Source organism: Amphiura filiformis, chromosome 3 (assembly GCF_039555335.1).
Source record: "Amphiura filiformis chromosome 3, Afil_fr2py, whole genome shotgun sequence".
NCBI lineage: Eukaryota > Metazoa > Echinodermata > Ophiuroidea > Amphilepidida > Amphiuridae > Amphiura > Amphiura filiformis.
In genome coordinates this window covers 75,149,401-75,172,959 of record NC_092630.1, presented here as the reverse complement: position 1 = coordinate 75,172,959, position 23,559 = coordinate 75,149,401, and the positions used below count along the sequence as shown (strand labels likewise).

General features: G+C 36.6%; 1 protein-coding gene across 2 annotated transcripts; it reads right to left on the bottom strand.

Moving 5' to 3' along the window:
• Positions 1-230: 230 nt before the first annotated feature.
• On the bottom strand, positions 231-23,520 carry LOC140149120 (N-acetyl-D-glucosamine kinase-like). Of its 2 annotated transcripts, none has more exons than XM_072171295.1 (10): positions 23,341-23,520; positions 17,561-17,645; positions 16,765-16,863; positions 12,324-12,465; positions 6,380-6,490; positions 5,916-6,028; positions 5,469-5,556; positions 4,443-4,550; positions 4,067-4,135; positions 231-3,779 (listed from the first exon to the last, which is right to left on the bottom strand). In XM_072171295.1, exons 1-10 carry the CDS (start codon positions 23,388-23,390, stop codon positions 3,598-3,600), a joined length of 1,047 nt encoding a protein of 348 aa, XP_072027396.1. In that variant the 5' UTR covers positions 23,391-23,520; the 3' UTR covers positions 231-3,597. The 2 variants fall into 2 exon arrangements, with proteins under 2 accessions (XP_072027396.1, XP_072027395.1); XM_072171294.1 differs by having other exon boundaries at positions 3,642-3,779; positions 4,067-4,144; positions 4,453-4,550.
• Positions 23,521-23,559: the final 39 nt, after the last annotated feature.

The following is a 23,559-nucleotide window of genomic DNA, read 5'->3' as shown; positions in this document are numbered from 1 at the left end:
GGTTCTACCCGCAAAGTGTGTGCTGTGTATGCGTATGCCTGTCAAACGTGTGATTTAATTACCACATACACTTTGAAAAATGCACTTTTTGCACATGCGTTTGCAGGGAGAACCTCATTTTGGTAGTAAATGGCAGATTGGCAAAGGGCAAATTGAAAAGCGTTGGCACATGATTTTGCAGTTCGCTATGCAGGCTGTATCAAAATTCATATTTGGGTGTTTTTGAAAAGCCTGCTTCTTCAAAACACACCATTGTATCCACTTGAAATTACCAGAATTTTATAAAGGTGTTTTATACGTTTGATCATTTTAAGTGGTGCATTTGGAATAAGCAGGCTTTTAAAAAAACACCATATATTCGGGTGGAGAATAATAATTTTGATACCGCCTGTATGGCTATGACTAAATAACAATACTGGCCACAGCATTTACGCTATGCAATCAATCTGTACATTGTCATACACTGCCAAGCCGGACTGCCAAGCCGGGCTGCCAAGCAATTTAAGCTAAATTTATCATCCAGTTGCTGGTGACATATAATAAAATTTATACCAACGAACTTAATAATTCTGTCCATGATCCAGTTCATTGCTTTGCAATTTTCTAAATTAGCCAGCATGCATAGTGTTGATGTATGTTTGAGCTTTGATTGGTTCAACAACTAAATCATGCTTTTGAAATACATGTTCCTTACAAATCAACAAGTTAAAAGTTTATTGTCAAAGTTGTTTGGATTTGAAAAGTTGTTAATGTTTTGAATCAGTTGGTAGAATCTTAGGAATAACTGGCATTGTAAAACATAATCAACCTCCCAAATTTATAAATAATGCTTCATTTAAATGCATTATTCAAAAAGTCATATAAAATTCACTTTCATCTAAATAGGGATTTCAAATTTGTATGTTAAAATGTGTGTAACCACCATACACAATTTAAGCATTCCTATGATCATTTGACATTTGGCAGTCATACTGGCAGTGCACTCTTATCCAGCTGTTTTTCTTCATATTTAATGATAGCTGGTGGCTTATGGAAACTGTTTAGCGCATTAATGCACTTTATACATATTTCTTTTTAAATAATACCATTAATGCCCACTAAACCCTGTGTAGCACAAGTGTTTTCATTGAGGCACTAACTTTCATTCAATAATACTTTGTATAATAAAAACAAAAAAAAGTCTGGAAAAATGAGAAGACAATAAAATTGCATAATATGCATTGCTCTCTTTGGAAAGGAGCTACAAATAAAAAAGAAGAAAATCACCCCACACTGTAAACATCTCTCATAATACTGAGGTATAATTAACAAGAGTTGTAGAATTTCAGTAAGGGCCAGAATGTGCACTCTCAGAAATACAATATGCATTTTTGAGAGTGTACAGCCCCCTTAATCAAAGTTTGATCGAACTTGTGTTAAAATTCTTTCTCCTATTTGATCAAACTGTTTTTGAACAAAATTAAGAAAATATAAAAATATTTGCTTTTGTATTTTTGAATTACTGATATCTACCACTAACTACATGATACATTGTCAAGTCATGTGTTCTACAAGCATATGACCCCAATTATCATAACTATGTTAATAGTGACAACATCTGACGCATAGCATTTTGCACATCTTTCTTTTTTGGTGATTATTATTAGGATTACACAATATTTGAGGTGATTCATGGATTCAAATATAGGAAAGGTATTAGGGACACAAAGAAAGGTAATTTGTATTTGAATTCATATTGCAGGCTTGTAGGCAGCTCTGACAAGCAAGTAGATTGGCAGATAAACCACAGCTAGCAAGGAAATCACTTTCTTATGCATTTTCCCTAATTGAGGGAATTGCAACTGCTTTAAAAAACAACTGCTCTCAACATTACTTGGAAATTACTATTCTCATAATTGCATATAAGTTAACACTGTATTAATAATAATTGTATCACACTAATCAGAGGCTAGTATGGTTGATATGTGAATAATAAGTGCCATTATTATTCATGTATCAAGGTCACTTGCTAATCACATATAGGTTTCATTGACTGATATTTGATAGGCTTTGGTATGTACATTTAGATACAATGCAGGCAGACAAAAGCACCATAACACACTTATTTTGGCAGTGGTTCATTTTGAATATAGGTTCGATATTTAGATGGGATAAATTCCTCTTACCACAGAGTCAAACCCTAGTTTTAAACTGAACCCATTTTCAAAATGATTTTATATTTTCAAAGAAAAAAAAAGTTGTCAAACTACAGACTGCCTTTTTACTACAATCTAAAATATAAATAGAAGTTACATGTATAGAAACACTATTTTACAGTGTAAAGAAGCATTTCAGGACTCTTGATTCAAATTAATATTGCCATTTTCTTACATGATTGAGTTACCAACTAAATAGTCTAATGGCTACATACATAGTCAATTTGTTTACAGTTACTCTACAGATATTAGGTCAGTTGCTATCTACAAATTTCACTTAATTTTGAAGTTCAGAGATCAGCTGCTTGGTTCTTGCTTCATGTAAGCATACATAAGATGAGCTTATCAAGACTTCATTGAGGGATTAGACAACTTTATTCCATAAGCTGTATAAACCCTGTCTTGATACTAAGCTAACTCCGAGTATGCTTACATGAAGATAATACCAGTTGCTTGAGATTACTGATTAACCATTTACCCAAGAAAACTACTTGGCTAACCCTAATCCTCACACTGTGAGAGCCGCCCTGTGAAGTTATCATTAAGTCAAGTCACCCATCCAAGGCTTAACCTTATGCACCATAACTTTCATAAGTGAGCCTTATTAGGTATCATTCATTGGTTAATGTTCAATTGATGATAACAATCAATTATAAGCAACCAAACTCTGAAATATACATCAAATTGACTAAAACTGACATACAATAAGTACTCGGAGGCCCTTTGTAACTATTCCTTGAGATTTAATGGACTGTTTTCACTTATGTGTTAAAACCTCAATGGCAAGAATAAATGTAATATAAAAATAGAGACTCCATCTTGAGAGGGAACCATGGTTAACCGTCACCATGATATCCGGTTCCTTATAGTCCTAGTCACAAATTCATTGAAAAATCACTATGGATTTGGAGACATGAAAAATGTTGTTGATAACAAATTGCAAGTCTGTGGGAAATGAAGCCATGGAATTCTCTTCAAAAATATAAAACACCAACAGTCTAGAAATTTGACTAGACTTGATGTTTGACGTTAAAAGTCTTTTCTTGATGAAAACGTGTTGCTACATTTTGCCACAATTTCACAGGAGTTTCAAAATGACACACTACTGAAAATTCTCACAATGTCCAATGCATAATACAATATGAACTTTACAGTACATAAAATATGTATGTACCCAATGTAACATGGAATGTTGAGATACATAAAGTGCACCATGTATATTACCTTATCCTAGGGGTAGGTAGGTGGTAGGGTGAAAATGGATGGTATGAAAGGAATGGGTAGGTTTCTCCTCACCAAGCATGCATTCCCATTCTGAGATGTCACACGAATCAAACACACACACTTCAAGCATGTAAGTATGGTGTCACAGAAAGCAAAGCAACTTATTTACCATACAATATTATTCAGGGTGTGTATAAAACACATTGACATTAGCTTTGATATCCATTGGCAGGTTAATTTGGACTTTCTCTGCTCCTAGCCTTGCAGCCCCTACAGCGGGTGACTGTACCAGATTCAGAAGAGTGAATCTCTTGATTTCCAAATCATCAGCATCTCGTGGTTTTAAACCTTCAAGAAAACCTACAGAAACAAAACATGTACACATCAATTATCATTTATAATTCACTGCAATGTGCATCAAGAAGAAAACAAAATGGAACACACTCCAATTGTTCAAGATTTTCATTTGCAATACAAGAACAGAAAGCCTATTAAGTTTTCAAATGACCCAGATTGAGCTGGTTCCCACGCAATTACAGTTTTACCACATTGCATGACAAATCAACTGTGTTAGGTGTACTGTCCAGTATGTTCAAGTATCTATAGCAAGTTTTAAATTTAATCTGTGTAGAGAGACAGAGACTTACCTTGTTTCATAGCTTCCCAGCTTTTCCATACAGACCCAACGCACACAACTTGTAGACCACCAGGGCATCAAACATTGACTATACAAGTAAACAGAAAAGAAAGAAAGTAGAAATTTGATATTAAAAGATATTGAGAAAGCTTTCCACAACTTGCGCCTCATTTAATGAACAGAAATTACATTTTCTTTCCACAAAGTTGTTTACTTCCAAGTAGAGCACACATGCACATTCACAGCATTAAATAATTGCACAAATCGTAAAGAAATAATAGGTTTTGTATTCTGCTGACAATATAAGTCCTTCACCTTAAAGAAATATGAAATAAAAGCTTTAAATTTAGTTTCCTTTTATCAAATTTATAAATACACAATGTAAACCAATGTTACCTTATCCATATTAGGTGCTACTGCTAATATATGTCTACCCAGTAAAATGCCAGCTTCATGAAAGAGCCAAGTACATAATGGATCCTTAGCCTGTGCACCTACAGATACAATGAAAGTGACAATCAACAGAATAATGGAGATATTCATAGCTCTGACAGTGAAAATTGGTTAGTTTACAATCCCTACATAATCTATTTAGAGGATAAAAAGATAGGATTTTGTCTTTTGCCTATCCAACATTGTATCATAATTTTGGCTAGCCCATCCATTATGATACGATATTGGATAGGCAAAAGACAAAATCCTATCTTTTATCTTCATTCTTATTCAGTTTAAGTATAATTTTTGTAAGAAAAATAACTTTTTCTTGAAAAATAATCAAATTACTTTTGTGAGGACATCCCCGTTGTTTTAAATGAACGAACCCATCACAAAAATCTAAGCCACTGAACCACATTCTTAGTTCGCGCATGTGTATTACGCGAATGCATTATCATGCGATCATTGAGGATCAACAAGCATGCCACCGTTGCGTGGGGGCGTGTGCGCTGTCTAATATCACTATCGACTATTGTGTGATATTATACACCTGAAAACCTATCAAATTGCGTGTATTCTTGACAAAACACACCAACTGAATAAGAATACATTGTAGCACTGTATTGGAGCCTACATGGCATGGTGCACGCATGTTGACACCTAGATAAAGCATGCATCCCAATTAAGCATACTTGCATGCTAGTTTAGTGATGTAGAGTTGCTCCTGTAGGTAGAAAATACTGTTTCCCCATTGCTTTTTTGTACATATGCATCTGGGGACATCTTATAACCATTATGTAAATAAATAGCATGTAAAAATAGCAAGAGCAAAGTACATGTACATGCTATGCTATGACACACTTAAGCTATTATAGAAGTTGTGCAAAATATCACTTGTATGTTTTATTATATGCCCCCTTTAATTCCAGCTACATTTGTATAACAATCCAACACATAAAGGAAGTTATCAGACTTACCCTCAGCTAATTTGACACAAAATGCTGCAAACTTTGTCTTGTCAAACTGACTATATAGATGGTCTAACATACCATACCTTTTTGTCACCTGCACACAGAAAAAGCAAAATGTAAAATTCTACCTTAAAATATTTAATTAGTGTTATGAGATGTGAAATATTTTAGTTCAGATCTCCACAGTTTAATGAATTCAAACTATAAAGGTACCATTTGGGAATCAAGCCCAGAACTTCCCGAACCCTTTTTTTTAATAATCATGTTTGTATGGGAGCTCTATGATTAGGTGGATTTGAATCCAATTTATGAGCAGTAACCTTACCACTTCTTCTCATGATTATACTGAAGATCAACCAATTTAAGAGAAAACTTTATAGCATATTTATTAGTTTCCATATTAGGCTTTAAGTTTCAAGCATATAGCCTACTATGCATGTCATGTTGTCTTACCCCAAAATATGTAAACATGGCATCCTTGACATAGCTGACATCATGTGGTGGTTTGACTAGATTGTCTTCTGCATCAAAGGCAGTTTTGATGGCTTGGTGAGCTATCCAATAACCTGAAGAAATACAAGAAATATGAAAACCTCAAGGGTCATTTGACAGGATGGTAGTAACAATTAGTTTTGATATTTGGCATGCTTTCTTTCTACCCAGTCTCGGTGCCTGCAAGTCTGTGTAGGACATTGAAATAATTTCGACAAAAGAATGATAAACGTATCTGAATTTGAAAAACATGAATTACACAAAAATGTCTGCATTTACAGTTGTTTAACTCGTCTTTTTAGGCTACTCTTCTCAGAGTAATACATTTAATCACAGCCGATTAGTTTAGCCCTCAGTTGGACTTTGCAAACTAATTCATAAGATTTGAGTGGACACAGAGCATGCATTAATTGTTATTGACTTACCCGAGCCTTCATCCCCTAACATATGACCCCATCCCCCACATCCATAAATGGAACCATCAGGGTTGACTAGCTGACAGTTGGACCCTGTGCCGGAAATAAGGACTATTCCACCTGTGAAAAAAGTAAACAAAGCATATGTGAAAACAACTAAAACTAGATGGACCGCGGTTCTCGGATGTCACAGTTTTCGACGCACGTGATGCCTCCACCAAAGGGAGCAATGTGGCACTCAAAAGTTAATACAAAGTTTCAAGCCTCAAGGGCAGACTGAATTTAACATCAGATGACACCTGGATGACTCGGCTGTCACGATTACCTGGCTGATGGTGACTGTACCCGCCAAGTTTTATGCCCATACAACAGTTTTTACTAATTTGACCTCAGATGACCCCTGGTGACCCCAAAAAGACCTTCCAAAAATTTGGCTCTAAATGTTGACTGTACCCACCAAGTGTAATGCCCATACCACAGTTATTACTAATTTGACCTCAGTTGACCCCAGATGACCCCAAAATGACCGTCCAAAAATTTGTCTCTAAATGTTGATCGTACCCACCAAGTTTCATGCCCATACCACAGTTATTACTAATTTGACCTCAGATGACCCCTGGGGACCCCAGATGACCCCAAAATTACCTTCCAAAAATTTGGTTCTAAATGTTGAATGTACTTACCAAGTTTCATGCCCATACGACAGTTTTTGCTAATTTGACCTCAGATGACCCCTGGATGACCTAATGTGACCTTGACCCACTAACCAATACAAACTTGTTCTGCATGGGGCCAATTGCACCCACCCACCAAGTTTGAGGAACATGCAACCCCTAGTCTCTGAGAAAAGAGGTAAATAAGGAAAATGGGCCCCCCTGTACGACTACATGCAACAAAGTATAAAAAGGTCCCCCGATAAATAATGAGGGTTTCCATAGTGTAGCTATGACCCAAGATTGGTTGCATTAGGATTTAAACTGTTCATATGAGACCAAATTTAACCAAAAGTCTCAAAATAATGGTATTTTACAAGTTGACCTCAAATGACCTTTGACCTCAGTATATGACCTTATATCACCACCAATATATGAGGGTTCACAAAGTGTAGCTATGACTCAAGTTAGGATTTAAACTGTTCATATGAGACCAGATTTAACCAAAAGTCTCAAAATAATGGTATTTTACAAGTTGACCTCAAATGACCTTTGACCTCAGTATATGACCTTATATCACCACCAATATATGACTTGAGGGTTCACAAAGTGCAGCTATGACTCAAGTTTGGTTGCAATAGGATTTGAACTGTTCATATGAGACCCAATTTACAAGTTTACCTTATTTGACCTCAAATGACCTTTGACCTCAGTATATGACCTTGAACCTCACCCAAAAAAAAGTATCCATAGTTTTTGACCATGACCCACCTATCCTGAAAATCTGAAGTCAATCCGCCCATCCATGCCCGAGATACAGCATCCGGACGGACGGAAGCACGGAAGGACGGAAGCACGGAAGGACGGACAGTGCAAAAACAGTATGCCTCGCGGTGGAGGCATAATAATATGGAATATGGACTTCAGTACAATTTGGTACTCAGTGGAACGCTACACAACTTCATCATGCAATAATCGATGTCTTTCTGGGATGGTTAGGGTCAAGTGATACCACTACTGAAGACAATTAGGTAAGATACCTTTTTGGATATTTGTCAGTAATAACTATATTAGGTGTAACAGTTGTGATTTCTGAATACACAAATAATGAAAATAAGACCAATTTAGGCATACTATTTTAATGTCCTTCAGAAGTTACAAAAAATATGCAAGTGGAATCAGTATATCAAGATAGTGCTCGTTCTCAGGAAGCACAAAAAAGGGCGGGATTGGGGTTAAATACATTGCTTGTGTTTCTGTTTTTTTTACAAAAACATGATGTTACTTTGACCCATCCCAGTTTCATTTCAGATGGTACAAGAAGGCATTGCTTTGTAGTGAAATTAGTTATGTTTATCAATCGGTTTGGTGTGTTCCATAAACTAAACAAGAGCACCAATGGCGCTGTGGCTCTACGCTTTTTTTGTGGGAAAGCAATTGTTCTTGGAGTCGAATGCGCAACAGGTTGGTAGGTCGGTCAATTTTTTAAACCTTCAGTTTGAAAAATTCCCCACAAATATTCAATACGGTCCTTGAAACTCGATGCGGTGGTCAATCTTCCTCCTCCGCATTATTATTTTTTGCCGCATTACTATTATTGTGCAAATTACTACTGAACCAGCAAGAATAATTTGTTCTGCAAAATTTTAAAATCCCTTTTTAGTATTTGAAGCTTTCAACAACTATAGAAAGCCTTGGCAACTATTAGAATTCATCTAAATTGACCTCAGACGACCCGAAATGACCTCCCAAAATTTTGCTCTAAATGGTGACCTCAGATGACCCTGAAATGACCTTCTAAAATTTGACTTCAAATGTTGACTGTACCCACCAAGTTTCATGCCCATACGACAGTTTTAGTAATTTGACCTCAGGTGACCCCTGGCTGACTCGAAATGAGCTTCCAAAATTTGGTTCTAAATGTTGACTGTACCCACCAAGTTTCATGCCCATACGACAGTTTTTTGCTAATTTGACTTCAGATGACCCCTGGATGACCTCTGGTGACCGTGACCCACTATCCAATACAAACTTGTTCTGTGCGACCCTACAAAATTAGGCTCCAAATGTTGGCCGTGCCCACCAATGCCCATACGACATTTTTAGCAATTTTACCTCAGATGACCCCTGGGTGACACGGTTGACCCTGAAATGACCTTCCAAAAATTTGACTCCAAATGTTGACTGTACCCACCAAGTTTCATGCCCATATGACAGTTTTTGCTAATTTGACCTCAGATGACCCTGGATGACCTCAGGTGACCTTGACCCACTAACCAATACAAACTTGTTCTGCCTGGGGTGAAGATGCACCCACCAAGTTCGAGGAACATGCGACCCCACAAAATTTGGCTCCAAATGTTGACTGTATCCAGTTTCATGTTCATACAACAGTTTTTTAGTAATATGACCTCAGATGACCCCTGGGTGACCCCAAAATGACCTTCCCAAAATGTTGATTCCAAATGTTGACTGTACCCACCAAGTTTCATGTCCATACGACAGTTTTAGTAATTTGACCTCAGGTGACCCCGGATGACCTCAAAATGACCTTCCCAAAATTTGACTCCAAATGTTGACTGTACCCACCTAGTTTCATGCCCATACGACAATTTTAGTATCTTCCCAAAATTTGACTTTAAATGTTGACTGTACCCACCAAGTTTCATGCCCATACGAGTTTTTAGTAATTTGACCTCAGATGACCCCTGGGTGACCCCGGATGACCTTCCCGAAATTTGACTCCAAATGTTGACTGTACCCAGTTTCATGCCCCTACAACAGTTTTTGCAAATTTGACCTCAGATGACCCCTGGATGACCTCAGGTGACCTTGACCCACTAACCAATACAAACTTATGCTGGGGTCAAGATGCACCTAGTACCAGGGATCTATACGATGATTTTGTTTTTGGGTGGATCACCGATAGGCATTTTACACATAAAATACACATAACCCACACACAACGCAATTGAATAACAGACCGGTACTGCACAGTGCCGCTGGTTACCAGTTGTTCTCATTTATGTAATCAGCAATTGGAGCCTACAAAATGTGGTGCATTTATAGTGTACCGTACTATTATGTGATATCGGGAATTGACACAAATTTTACGGTAACAAAATCAGTCATACCCAGAAAGGATAAAATTCGAATTGAGAAAATATTGTATGTGTGACTTGTTGTACTAAAGATGCATCCACCCACCAAGTGTGAGGAACATGCTTCCCCTACTATGCTAGTGCTCTGACGATAACACTCCGATCGCCATGCAATCTAAGTTTTGTAGGCCAGTGGGACAACGGAATCACTACGTGAACGAGCTACTACTACACTAGTCTCTGAGAGAAGAGGCAGACACAGACAAACAAACAGATTCTAGTGAATTAAATAGTGATGATCAGTTGTAGCAACTACAAATTTCGAACGTTTGTCCATTTATATTTCCCCCACACTTTTTAGACAGACACCCTTTTTATCAAAAATTGAACCCCCACCCTTATGCAGTGTTTGTGACCAAAGCTTACAGCATTACTTTATCAAATTCGGAAGACTGAACATCGGCGCTATCGCCGTTTTATACAGTCACTTCGGTCCATTTTATCACTATCTGCGCCATCAATCCATTTCAGAATCCAAATTGATGCAGAATTTATCCTCATCTATCAAACACTCATGATTTTCTTATTCATCTGAAACATTTTGCGACATAATATTGGCAAAACTGCAATCATCTTCGAAAAGATACGACTTTAGATTGTTTACAGCATTACTTTATCAAATTCGGAAGACTGAACATCGGCGTTTCATACAGTCACTTCCGGGTCCATTTTATCATTATCTGCGCCATCAATCCATTTCAGAATCAGAATTGATGCAGAATTTATCCTCATCTATCAAACACTCATGATTTTCTTATTCATCTGAAACATTTGCGACATATTAAATGTTGGCAAAACTGCATCACTGCAACTGCATCGAAAAGATACGACTTTAGATTGTTTATCATAAAGTAACACATGGGCAAATGGGCAAAAGGCTGAGATACCTGTGAGATCCTGAATACGTCAGTCTATACTCTCTACACGGCCGCTGTGGTTCGGATCGCTCCACTTCTAGTGTGAGCGAGCGGGCCAAAGCGGCTGATGTAGAGACTGAAAATTATATTCATTCATAAAACTCACGGCGCGTCGATTCTACTACAGGTGACGTCGTATGAATTGAAAACATCAGCAAATTAATTTTTGACATTTTCTTTCCAGATTTATGAAGAAAATATGAATGTTTTTCAACAGATCATCAAATTACTTTATTATATTTTTTTTTCAATTGGTAGCGTTACCCCTACGCTTTATAATTATATATTGCTCACACGCTTTTTAGAAACCCACCCTATTGTAATTTTTACAGATTTTCAGAATTCCCAACCCACGCTGTAGAAAGCGTGCCAGACAAACAATGTCATGAATAGCCAGATGTGACCTTCGCTGTCGAGACGTTGTTTTCAGTGTTGTCAAACCCGCGATTTGGTAACCCAATTAGGCGACTTTTGAAGATTTTCCCGGGGACAATTTCCTGCCCCATAGAATACAAAGGGTAAAGAAAAAAAATGGGCGATTTTTCGATTATTTGACCCTGCGATTCGGGCTGAATTTTTTGGCAACCCTGGGTATTTAGCGCTCATTTAATTAAATTACTACGCCGCTGGTCTCTAAATATTTTGAAGTGTTGTCCCATGGTAACAAAACTCCCGAGAACTCAATAAACAATCTGGACAAAGGAATCATCCAATCACGTTTCTATCCATGTGAGATCACAGCAAAAATTCATGATAAAAGGTCACTTTCCCAAAGAAAAATAGTGCAATCCGTCAATTCCCGCCATGATCTCACAACTTAAATTACTCAGACCAAAATAATCTCTAGCGCATACAGGGAACCAAGCAAAACGATAGAAATGACTTGTTTCTCATGACGACTTTGGACTTTTCTCCCTTCAAAATAAGTACTTTCCCCACCCCAAATTCACTTCTAAAGGAGTGCAATCGATTGCTAAATAACTAAGCAAACCTTGGAACGTAATTTCAAAGCCAAATATCATTAACAAAAGAAACCTTAGCATAAAAAGCAAGAACGCAAGTGGCCAAAATATGTAGCAAAAATACAGTCCTCACTGACTACAATGACTAAGGCTCACTAGCTACGCTAAGAGCCAAAAAACAACGATTATAGCCTATATAAAAAGTTAGCCTACATAAAAAGATTATAGCCTACATAAAAAAGATTATAGCCTACATGTACCTTTTTCACATGCTGTAGCTATAGCACCAAATGTATCTGTACACATGTGATAAGCCTCACTGACTTCAGGAAATGCAGACTGCATACCCTCTATTAACCGTCGCTGACCTTCCTCTTGCTCACCACCACTCAAAGACAAACCCTACAAAAACAACATGGTAGCACATACATGCTATTAGTTATGCACATGCCACATATTGGACAAGTAGTATGTTACAATTGACTTCCTGTGACTTGTAATTTTTTTTGTGCAGTATTGTATACTTAAATGAGATTGGAATTCCAGTTTCCTTTCTCACGAAGTAAAATTGTACAATTGTGTTTGGGAGTGGCCTTCTCTTCTTTTCCTCTTTTCTCTTGTTTATCAAAGCTATATATCTAGGCCAGCATGCATATTTATTATTAGCCTACACTGGCTATCCAAGCTTGTGCATTTGTATGAGCTTGTGTCCCTCACTGACCAACCTGGGTAAACAAATATGTGGATGCCCAATACACCTTGTGGTGACAGCAGTGTCTCCATGCTTTTGAATCCTCCAGGCTAGGCCAATGGGTTTTTTTTTTTTTTGTGCTTTGCTTTTGATTGTAATTATGTAATTAAACCTGTCTACATACATGTGTTGTAGATAAATGCTTCAAAAAATGTCCACACCTGTCTCACCAGTTGTAATGTTTGAAGTGATGTCATTGGTAATTTGGCATATGTATATTGTCAATGTCATCTTGACATTTGTGAACATACCAAAATACAGGTTAACATAGATTTACAAAAATAAACTAAAACAAAAACCCTACCACTGTATGAGGTTAAAGTAAACAGCATGACAGATTCCATGATGGAACAATACTCCTGAGCAGCAATATGCATGCATTTAAGTCTACATTTGAAATGTGCTGATATGATTTCCCCCACAATTGCTCAGAGGGGAAGGGAAGGTACAAAATGGTTGGAGTGAATCAGACAAATAAATTGTCAAATAGGAATTTCCAATATGTATTATCACTTGATTTGGCTATCAACTAATTTTGCATGGGTTTTGAAAATCACTTTGAAAAGCTGAAATAAAGAGAACATTTCTGATACTACAGTGTACAGTATAAACCAAAATCTATACAGTTGTAGAATTACCATGAGTGACCTGTCTACTACCAGTATCCTTATCTTACTCAGACACAACTTGTGGATGTATAGCTTGATAGGCTTGATGGGCCACACCCCCCTACACACCCACACATAATGACTTTGATTAATTATGCTTTTGATACTCTAAAATAACCTGTCGCAGTCATCAACCCCAAGATGTGGAATTTGAACCGCTCATCAATTTTAAACTGTGCCAAAATCAACAAATGTTGTGATAATTATCTGATAGTCTGCTCAAGTTGTCTGCTCTTCTGTAATTGACAGACTATAATAAATGGGAAGGTAAAAGTCAAGTGCGTCTTAAGTACATAATCACAAGTCACATGAGAGATAATGCAAATATTATAGGGCATCAGATTTCACACATTTTAACAATGCTCAACTAACATTTGAACATCAAAATATTGCATTATATTAAAACAATATTTACTCAATTTATATAGCAATTCACAAAAAGTGACTTAGAATGTAAACTAGCTACACCTAGACTATTGAAAGGTTAATGACTGGCTAACTCAAACATTTTGCTCTAGAAACCAAGGAATATTCTGTGTGATAATATACTGAGGTCCAAGAGAAAATGATTAGATTGTTCACTATACTTTCAGGAATATTAACTAATGTATTATGTATGTAACATCATTAAACACATTTATACATACATTTGTAGTAAGTTGTAACCACATCATTGTAAATTGTGACCATAGTTTAGTTCAATTTCTTCTAAAATAACTATTTAATATACAATTTCTTCCTTTGAACTTGTAAAACATATTGTTCTTTGAGTAAACTGGACATTTCCATAGGATCATGATGTGGATACATTACATGTTGCACGCTGAAGTCATTGAGTGATTAGCTAACCCCATTCCACACCTGGCATATCATGTGAAAAAAGAAGGTTGATAAATTGATTTAAATACCACATACAGGGGACATCATAACATATCAATTAACTGTATGTATGTTGACATTTTCACACAATGATAAAATCCAGTTGTCTTGTACATGACATATTATATTCATGAAGTTATAAATTTCATTTCAATAAATGTTATTAGTATAACAAGTATTCCTAGCTGCTTGCGACAAATTTACTTGTTCAATTAAGTCTACATTACGATTAATTGCGCTTTATGTGCGGTATGTCAATCGAAAGATGGATCATGAGGCATAATTCATGAAACGGGTCCCAGGTTGACTAGATTTTAAAAAAAGTCTTGAGACCGGCACTTCTATGGGTAACTCTTATTTGCAGAAAGACAATTCAATACAGGCACTTGTAAACTGGTAATAACTCTTCATCTGCAGAAGGACAATGGACAATTTTAACTCCAAATGCCGCACTAGTTGGTGTACTGTGGTGCTAGATATTCATGAGTTAATTAAGCAGCTTATGAAATAAAACTGTGTAATAATATAGTCCTTCAATTGAAGATATCTGTGTCAGGCTAATTCTGTATTCTTTTACACAAAGGATAAACCGCAGATTTGGGACAATCTGGATACATTGTACCGCATGCATTTGTTGCCATGGGGTTTATATCTGTATTACCAGAGCCAGATCTCGAACCAGTCCTAAGTTTATGATCAAAAGGTATATCCTATGCACAATGTAAATAATATATATTTACACAAGCATGATTACATTGTAATTGTAAACTGTGTATATCCTTTTGATTAAGTAATCTGGACCTTAAACTTGACCTAAATGTATATACCGGTATATTCATCAACACCAAAAGACTATGCACATGCATTGTAAATGCGGAACTTATGCTTATAATATTGCTGTTACTTCCCCTAATCAGTTACTAACATACATATTTTGCAGCAGGACTTTTTGTCTCTTCTATACAATTTATATTTTACTGACTGGTTTGTAACCATACAAATTACAATCCACAAGTATTATTGGTTTATTCAAAAACACTATTAATATTCATGAGTCAATGAACCAATAACTCAGCGGATCTTTGATAAACTTGTGTGTTTCATATATTGATTTTTATCAATGAATGGATGCGAATTTCAGTTTGTATATTACTACGCGCATGGTCAATTGAATTACCCAAGAGCAATTATGGGCCAGCAATGATGGATTTTTATTTTACTTTTGATTTTGGTAATACCTTTATAACAACAATGGGTGTATGTTTATGAATGAGGTTAATGACTGATATGATTTTGATGTGCAAATGACAAAATCAGTACACTTGCCTTTAATTTTTTTCCCATCGCAATGTAATCCTTCCAAAGGATTTGTGCATTGTTCTGGTGAAAAAATTAAAGGTGTGTGCACTGATTTTTATCAATTGTTATCAACAAATCATTTCGGTCAATCCCGACGGTCATTAACCTCTTGGAATCCCTATCACCCTACCGTCAACATCAGATAACACAACAGGTGAATTGCATCATCTTTTTATGCCTGCCATATATAGCAGATATGTATACAATTAAACTATTGCAGGAATATGTTGCATTGGAAAATACTCTATACAAGGCAATTATAAGTTGTTATAATCTAAAATAGTTCAAGTCCCATGCAGTCCTGATATTAAGATCACACAAGCTGGCATCTTAAGAAGAGATGTAAATTATATCAAAGTGGATGTAGTGACAATTGGTGTAAACATTGCTAAGCTAAAACACATGTCCCTAAAAACAACTACTGAATGACTAATTGTATGAAAAATGCTGCCCAATACCAATTTCCCACCAAATTACAAAGCCCTTTTTCTTCAATTTTAGTGAACAAATGCGCATATCTTGTTATCACACCTATAGTATGAAGATCCCGAAAGCCATTATTGATGTTAGTGCCTTTTGCATGACACCAATCACATCAATGAGCATCCATTTCTGAATAGCATGCATAAATTAGTATTTAAGGAACATCTCTGTTTTTCACCCCACTGGTTATTTAATATCATCACAGTGAACAAGGCTTTACTCCCCATTCCAGAAAAATACAGCACTAAATGTTTTGGATTAAAATATATTAATATTGTTTTGCTAAATGAAACATAGCTAATTCCTAATCCTTTATTTAGTTCTAACTGGCAATCAAAGTCAATTTAATTTTTGGGCCAAAAACATACGCTTTTGGGTGTTTTTTGGGTGTGCTGTGACAATCAAGCCCAAAGACTTGTGCATACATACATTAATTTTAAGTTATGCATTCTAATTTTTGGAAAACACATTTTCTAATCTTAGGATTTAGCTATATTTCATTTGCCAAAACAAGATAATATTTTTTTTAATTCCAAAAAAATAGTCCTGTATTTTTCTTACCATAGATTTGAATGGTTTCTTGACATCTATGTTAGCTTTCTTCTTAACATCTTCAGCCATTGAATGAATGCGCCGCATACATTCCTCCACTCCAATCAACTGTAATTAAATATAGCACAGTGTATTAATCATTAAGTATGTCACAATACTGCAAATCAATTGGGTTGGGTAAACAAAGAAGGAAAATTAATAATAAGCAGAAAAAAGTAACAATTATAACAGTGTCTCTTTGGAAATGATAAATGAATTTCACCTAGGGTCATCTTTTAATATTGTACTCTTTTCAAAATCAAAATAATTTGAAATTAAATTATGGATTTAAAATGAAAGTACTTCAATCAGCATGAGTCTGTACTAGTGTATTACACCTGGTTGCAAATAAATTGACTTAATGTGAACTTAATAAAAGAGGCTATTTGCAAAAGTCTGCTGCATGAATCAAAAACTACAAATTCACAGGTGTAATTGTGCAGTGTTAAACTGTGCAAATAACCCACAGGGCACCATACAAATTTGTGGTTACACATGTATATGGAGTTTTGCAATTCATTTACACCATTTTAACAGACATATTTCAATACAGTACTAAAAAGTACTGTTTCTTGGAATGGAATTCATCTGTGTTGGGATGTCTTAATTTTGTATTTTGTGTTAAAAAAATAACTACATGTATCTTTTCCTTACTCAGCAGTTCATGCTTTTGATAACAATGCCATAAAAAGCATTTTAGCAGTTGATTTTGAATTGATAGTTATTATTTTAATTGAATGTACATGTACATGTAATCCCTTCTTACCCAGTGGTTTGTACTTGGTCCTTCACTCCATGCAATAATTGCACCTTTACCATTCATCACAACCATTTTTGAATGTGTAGCACCTCTGCAAAGAAAATGACACAATGAAATCAAATAAACAAACACTCACATATCCACCTAAATCATGATTTTAAATCAAATGATTATTTTAAATCAACTTTTTCTCAATTTTTACCATTATTGATAAATTTAGTTTAATTTCTTTCTTAAATTGACTGTTTTATTTCATACCTAATGCTTCTACAACTTTTGGATACAATTCAAATACCCCTCTGATGTCATTTGATCTATCGCTAAAAATTCATCTTCAAGGTGCAGAATTCAACAGGTTTTTCCCCATGATTTTACCAAATTTCTTCTTAGAAATTTCACATGTAAAATCATGTTTTACTTTTTTTGTAAATACTAACATATTGGGCATGGTAATTGCTTTGGTAACACATGTTTCATTGGTAAACGTGTTACAATTTTTGATGGCTCGTTGTGAAGTGATGGTTAAGAATTTATCTCAATGTTTACTATTTTTACATAAGCCCTTACTAGTAGGAGGAAGATTATAAGTTGCAGCAATTGAAACCAGGTTATGTAGTATACTTACACAATGCATATAAATTTCAACCTATGACCACAAGTAAGCCACAAGTAGGCTATGATGATAACTTTTTGATAGCAACAGGGTATTGACGTCATAATGAGCCTCATTAAACCATGGAAGAAAGAGATAAGAAGGAACCACAACTAACGCATTCACTTTGTCCACTCCTTTACCGACATTTAATTGACATTGTTATTCATGAGGATTTACTTTGATCAATACTCCGCGTTAAATAGGTGATTGGTATTGTACTCCATGTATTTGCATGTCTTCTGGAGCGTGTCTGAAGGATGATTTGAACTAATGACCTTCCGTGCAAGCACCCTATAGACGAATCCAACGAGCCAAGTCATGGTCAGGATTTGGTTGGCCATCTTTGGGTAGCCGCTAGTACCAACCTGGTGTTTTGAGCGCCCCATTGTGCAAATAAAAGCCGCCTAACACCTAGAGAAGATGCAAGGACGAGGAGGGTTAATAGAATACTATATACAATAGAGATAATTCCGCAGGTAATCCCGTCGCATCTATTCATACATAATCCTTTTGTTCGCAAGTACGTACATCCATTTGTAGCGTTTGATATGGTGTAGTTAATCCGATTATTATGTCACTTCAACAGCGAATAGACCATGTAGAAGCTGTGTGTTTTGTCGAAGGAACTATAGGGCCTATTGTGTTGTAAACTTAAATCATTCTTTTGTCTACCTGTGTTTTCGTGGAAGGTGTAAAACGGGTGATGGAATGCAGTTTAAAATTTCCTCCAAAGGCCGAATCATTTCACATTTTGGGTGCATTGTAGCCAACGGCTACCCAACTAAAGGCTGCTAGTCAGGTGTAGGAATGCGTAGATTTGGATTCGTCTATAGGATTTTCTCTGGTGACGTGATCATCGGTCATTGATGGCCTACATCTTTTTCTTCCATTTTGCCCAATTTTCCTGAACTTTGATGACTTTTTGTCTCGGAGTTGGCAGTCTGTGGCACTGAAACGAGTTAGCTAGTTACGATTATAAACATATATAAACTATTAGATTAAACAGGTTTTATGTACCGGACTCAACCGGAACATTGTGCATTATTTAAGAACATTTTACATCTATTTTACATCGAAAAAGTCACCAAAATCCAACCTTATTTGCTCAAGCAGAAACTCAGCAAAAAAACAGCAGATTTTGACGACCTTTTCGATGTTTTAAAGGACATTTTCTACACAATACGATCAAGAAAACAGTTTGACTGTAGATCCCAAAACAAAGCTACTATACATGTTCAGAGCATCAGTGAAATTCCAGAATCTTACTTCCGGGTAGCGTTTGTTTGTTCGTGGATGGGTTTGTTATAGTTTTTTTCCAGTAATGATTTTGCCAAGCATCGATCGCGGTAAATGGATCATACATGAAAGGAGGTACCATTGATAGCTTTTCTTTTCATGCGTCAATAGATAAGCGGGTTAAAACTTGGCCGATCGAAGTCGTTGTGGTTCCTTCTCATCTCTTTCTTCCATGATTAAACAGCGCTGCCACTTTTTTCAATGGAATTTTACTGTGTCATTTACCGAAAAATAAGGATTTTTTTTTTATCTTTCTTTTCTTTTTTAAATAAATGATGGTTCCTGGTTCCTGCAATTATGACCAGTGGCATAGCCATTGGGGTGAGGGTGGCAGGTGCCCACCCAGGGTGACAGAAAAAAGGGGAGAATTGTGAATTATACATAACAAAATTTGTGTTTTTATGTTCGTACCGCCTATTATCTCTTTTTGTTTGCTCTTCACTTTTTCAAACCATGCCAAAAAATTTGGGTCAACAGATCACAACTTCCATCGGCAAAAAATATTTCCGTTGGTACATTTACAAGTTGTGCCCCTCCGGTTACAAAATCCTGGCTACGCCACTGATTATGACTATTAAATGATATGATTAAAGGGTTTATATTTTAGTGACAGGTAGGTTTGATACGTTTTCCATTTGTAGTATCATTACAATTTAACATTTTCTGCGGTTATAGGGGGTGCTGAAAGACATTTCAACACGGGAGTATTATATCTCTATGGCAATTGGCATTCAGGGACAGACTTAGGTTTCAGTTTTCTACTGGCCCTCCGGGCCAGTGAAACGGCAAATCTACTGGCCCTGCAATAAATTTACTGGCCCAACTTTTTCAATATGTTCTACGCCAAAAAGTGCAAATAAAGATATATAATATGTTCCCATGCCCGTAAACAGGGGGCAGGTGGTGAACACCCCCTCGCCAAATGCCCCAAAAAAGTCCCATATTTTGACCCAAAAAGTCCCATTCACGAGCGTAGTAAGCAAAAAAATAGAGATTTTCAGTCCTTGTAGGTCAAAAAAGGTCCTAATTTTGAACAAAAGTCCACTTTTTAAAAATCCTGGTTACAGACCTGCACGTTCCAATGCGACTTTTAAAGTTAGAGACTACCAGTTACCAAACTTGATACATGTTACTTGTGTGTTAACATTATTTTATTCTGTGCCACCATGGACCCTAAAAATATTTTTCCAGGATCTATGGTGCCACTTTAATTCAAGCAAACCTGAACATTTTTAATTGTTTTGTACTGAGCGTATTCAATATAGAGAGACTAGTCACTATCACAAGTTCAGTCAGTTGTCCTTCCTTAATTAATAAATCTATAGTTCCAAAAGTTCACAAAAGAAAAGGTTCAAGTATGCGGTATTTGCGATATCACTTTCATCATCAGATAGAGCATGAAAGAGCTTGGAAATAGTATGTAGGCCTACATCGCCGTAAAAAGCGGCCGTATAATTCTAACACAAGGATAAGAATAAATGGACAAAAAATCATTAAATAAAAATATATATTACACACAGGTGACAAGTGGAGCAGAAACTGTGTCCAATTATGTCCATCGTTGATTATATCTTGCCTCATATGAGTTATCAGGATCAAAAATCTAGTGGCCCGCCGGGCCAGTATTGTTGGAAGTTTACTGGCCCGAAGCAAAATCAACTGGCCCCGGTCCACCGGGCCACTGCTTAAATCCGTCCCTGTTGGCATTACATAAAATTCAATTGCGCTGAAATGAGCTACATTAACTGATTTTAAAAATTCAAAAACATTTTCTGGGTAAACAAATCATGCTCTTCCCATCTGTACGGTACCGTAGAATGAGGTGAAGAGGGACAATTTTGGCACTCTCTAGATTGTAGTTTTTTTCCTGTAGCCCCATGAGCCAAACTTTCTAGGGCATATTATGTCCACCCATGATGCCTTTAATCCACCATTATAAAAAATTGAATATATGTGGGGGGTATATATTTTTTTAATAAAATTTTTGTGTCCCTATTGACCTCCGACTTTGGGGTCAATAGGGACAGCACTGGTCTTGATAAGGAAAGTACAACTTTGAAGGAGTGTACATGCATTTTACCCCAACATGGAGGGAAAAGGAACACCAAGTGAGTTTTAAAAAAACAATAGAAGAATGTCAGGGTAATTCATACCATCTTAACTGATGAAAATCTGATTTCTTGACAACGTTGATCAGGCTCGTCACTACAAGAAGTGGGGTAGGATGTGGTGGGGTAAGGGTGGCTGGGGCAGGGTTCTGGTTGGTAGGGAAGTAGGTGGGTAGGGTAGGGTAGTGGGATCCGGGTGGTGGAGTATGAGAAAAAGTATCATGGTGGTAGAGGTAGTGAAACCAAATGTGAAAAAATGAGATTTCAAAAACTTTTCTCATTTTGTCCCTTCACCCGTGCGTCCCTATTCATCCAATTCTACGGTAATATACATTCCTTGGTATTCAGACCATTGGTAATTTGAAATTCTGGCACTGCGCTTTTTTTGTTGACAGGGGTCGAAATACAAAATAAAACTTACATGTACATGTACAACAGTGATTTTTTCCTAAAAATTGGCTGATTTTCACAAAATTTTACATGCACAGGCAAAATTCTACATGCATAGATAGAGTGAAAGTTACATGCATTTGTGCATGTATATGCATGTAAATATGAGAAACATAAAAATACAACCAGGTAACAAGTCGGACTGACATGACTGACTCAGACATGCATGCATGATACAGATGAGAATTGCCTGGGGAGAATTGCCAAGTTTGACTAGTAGGGATAAATACGTTTTCAATATTACATTCGCATGGACGGTAATTTTTTTGCGAGCTCGCCACGATTCTAGCGAGTAGATTTCTTGCAATATTTGGCTTATTTACCATCCAATTTATATCCTTCAATGTACCTGTATATCGTTAGCATATCCAGCACGGTCAAAAGGTTTCTTATCGTCACGATGAAACACTTTTTAAAGACATGATTTTCTCAGTTTTCCCAGCCATTTTGTTTACTCGTTGTTATCGATGTGACCCGGAAGTAACTGATTAGTCTTGACCTCAGAATGCAACGTGGCTGTATCGCGAACATGACTTGACGACAGAAACCGGCTGTAAATGAGGTAGGTCATCTCGTGACTTGCATTGTTTCATCACCGAACACGCTCGTTGGTCGACATAGGGGGGTCGATGGCTTGGAAATTATCTTGTAAGTATCAGAAATTCCAAGTTTAATTTACTTGGATACATTGAATAAGATAACTATAATTTGGAGATCAGATATGTGAGTTCCAATTTCATATAAATTGACTGAATTGCAAAAAATTTTTTTGAAATGTTTGAGCTGCACAAAACATTAAGTGTGTAAATCCAATTGACACACAAAATGGCATAAGCCAGTCTCTGTGTACAAACAGCGTACAAGAGACTTGGAAGCGAGTCTATTAAAGTTTGACATAGGGCTGTGCAATAAGTATGAGCCGGGGGGGGTAAAATTTCCGAACGCCCCCCCTCTCGGCCCGCCAAAAATCGCTTGCCCCCCCCTCGGCCCGCCAAAAATTCTTGCAGGAAAATTTGCATATTTAAGCGTTTCCGTACCGTTTTCCTGGCTAAGCCTTTTTAGAGCGTTTTATTAAAAAGGCGCCCGTGAATGCATGCCAAAAATCGCTTGCCCCCCCCCCTCTCGGCTTGCCAAAATTGCTTGCCCCCCTTTGGCTCGCTAAAATTTCTTGCCCCCCCCAATTTTACCCTCCCCAGGGCTCATAATTATTGCACAGCCCTTAAAAGTTGATAATTAGATTTTGATAAGAAAATTACAGACATGACAGATAAGCTTACCCTTCAAGACCTCCATAAAAAGCTTGATCATCTCCACCAGCGCTTCCCATGTTAAATGCACTTATAATCTACCTTATATCACGTCAGGAAAAAATTAAATGAGTCTTAAAGGGTAATTATTTAGCTTTTTCCAAGCACACAGCTTGCACGAATTTACACGTGAACTGACATGTACCTGTACCTCGGATATCTGCATACATAAACTATGTCACATATTTA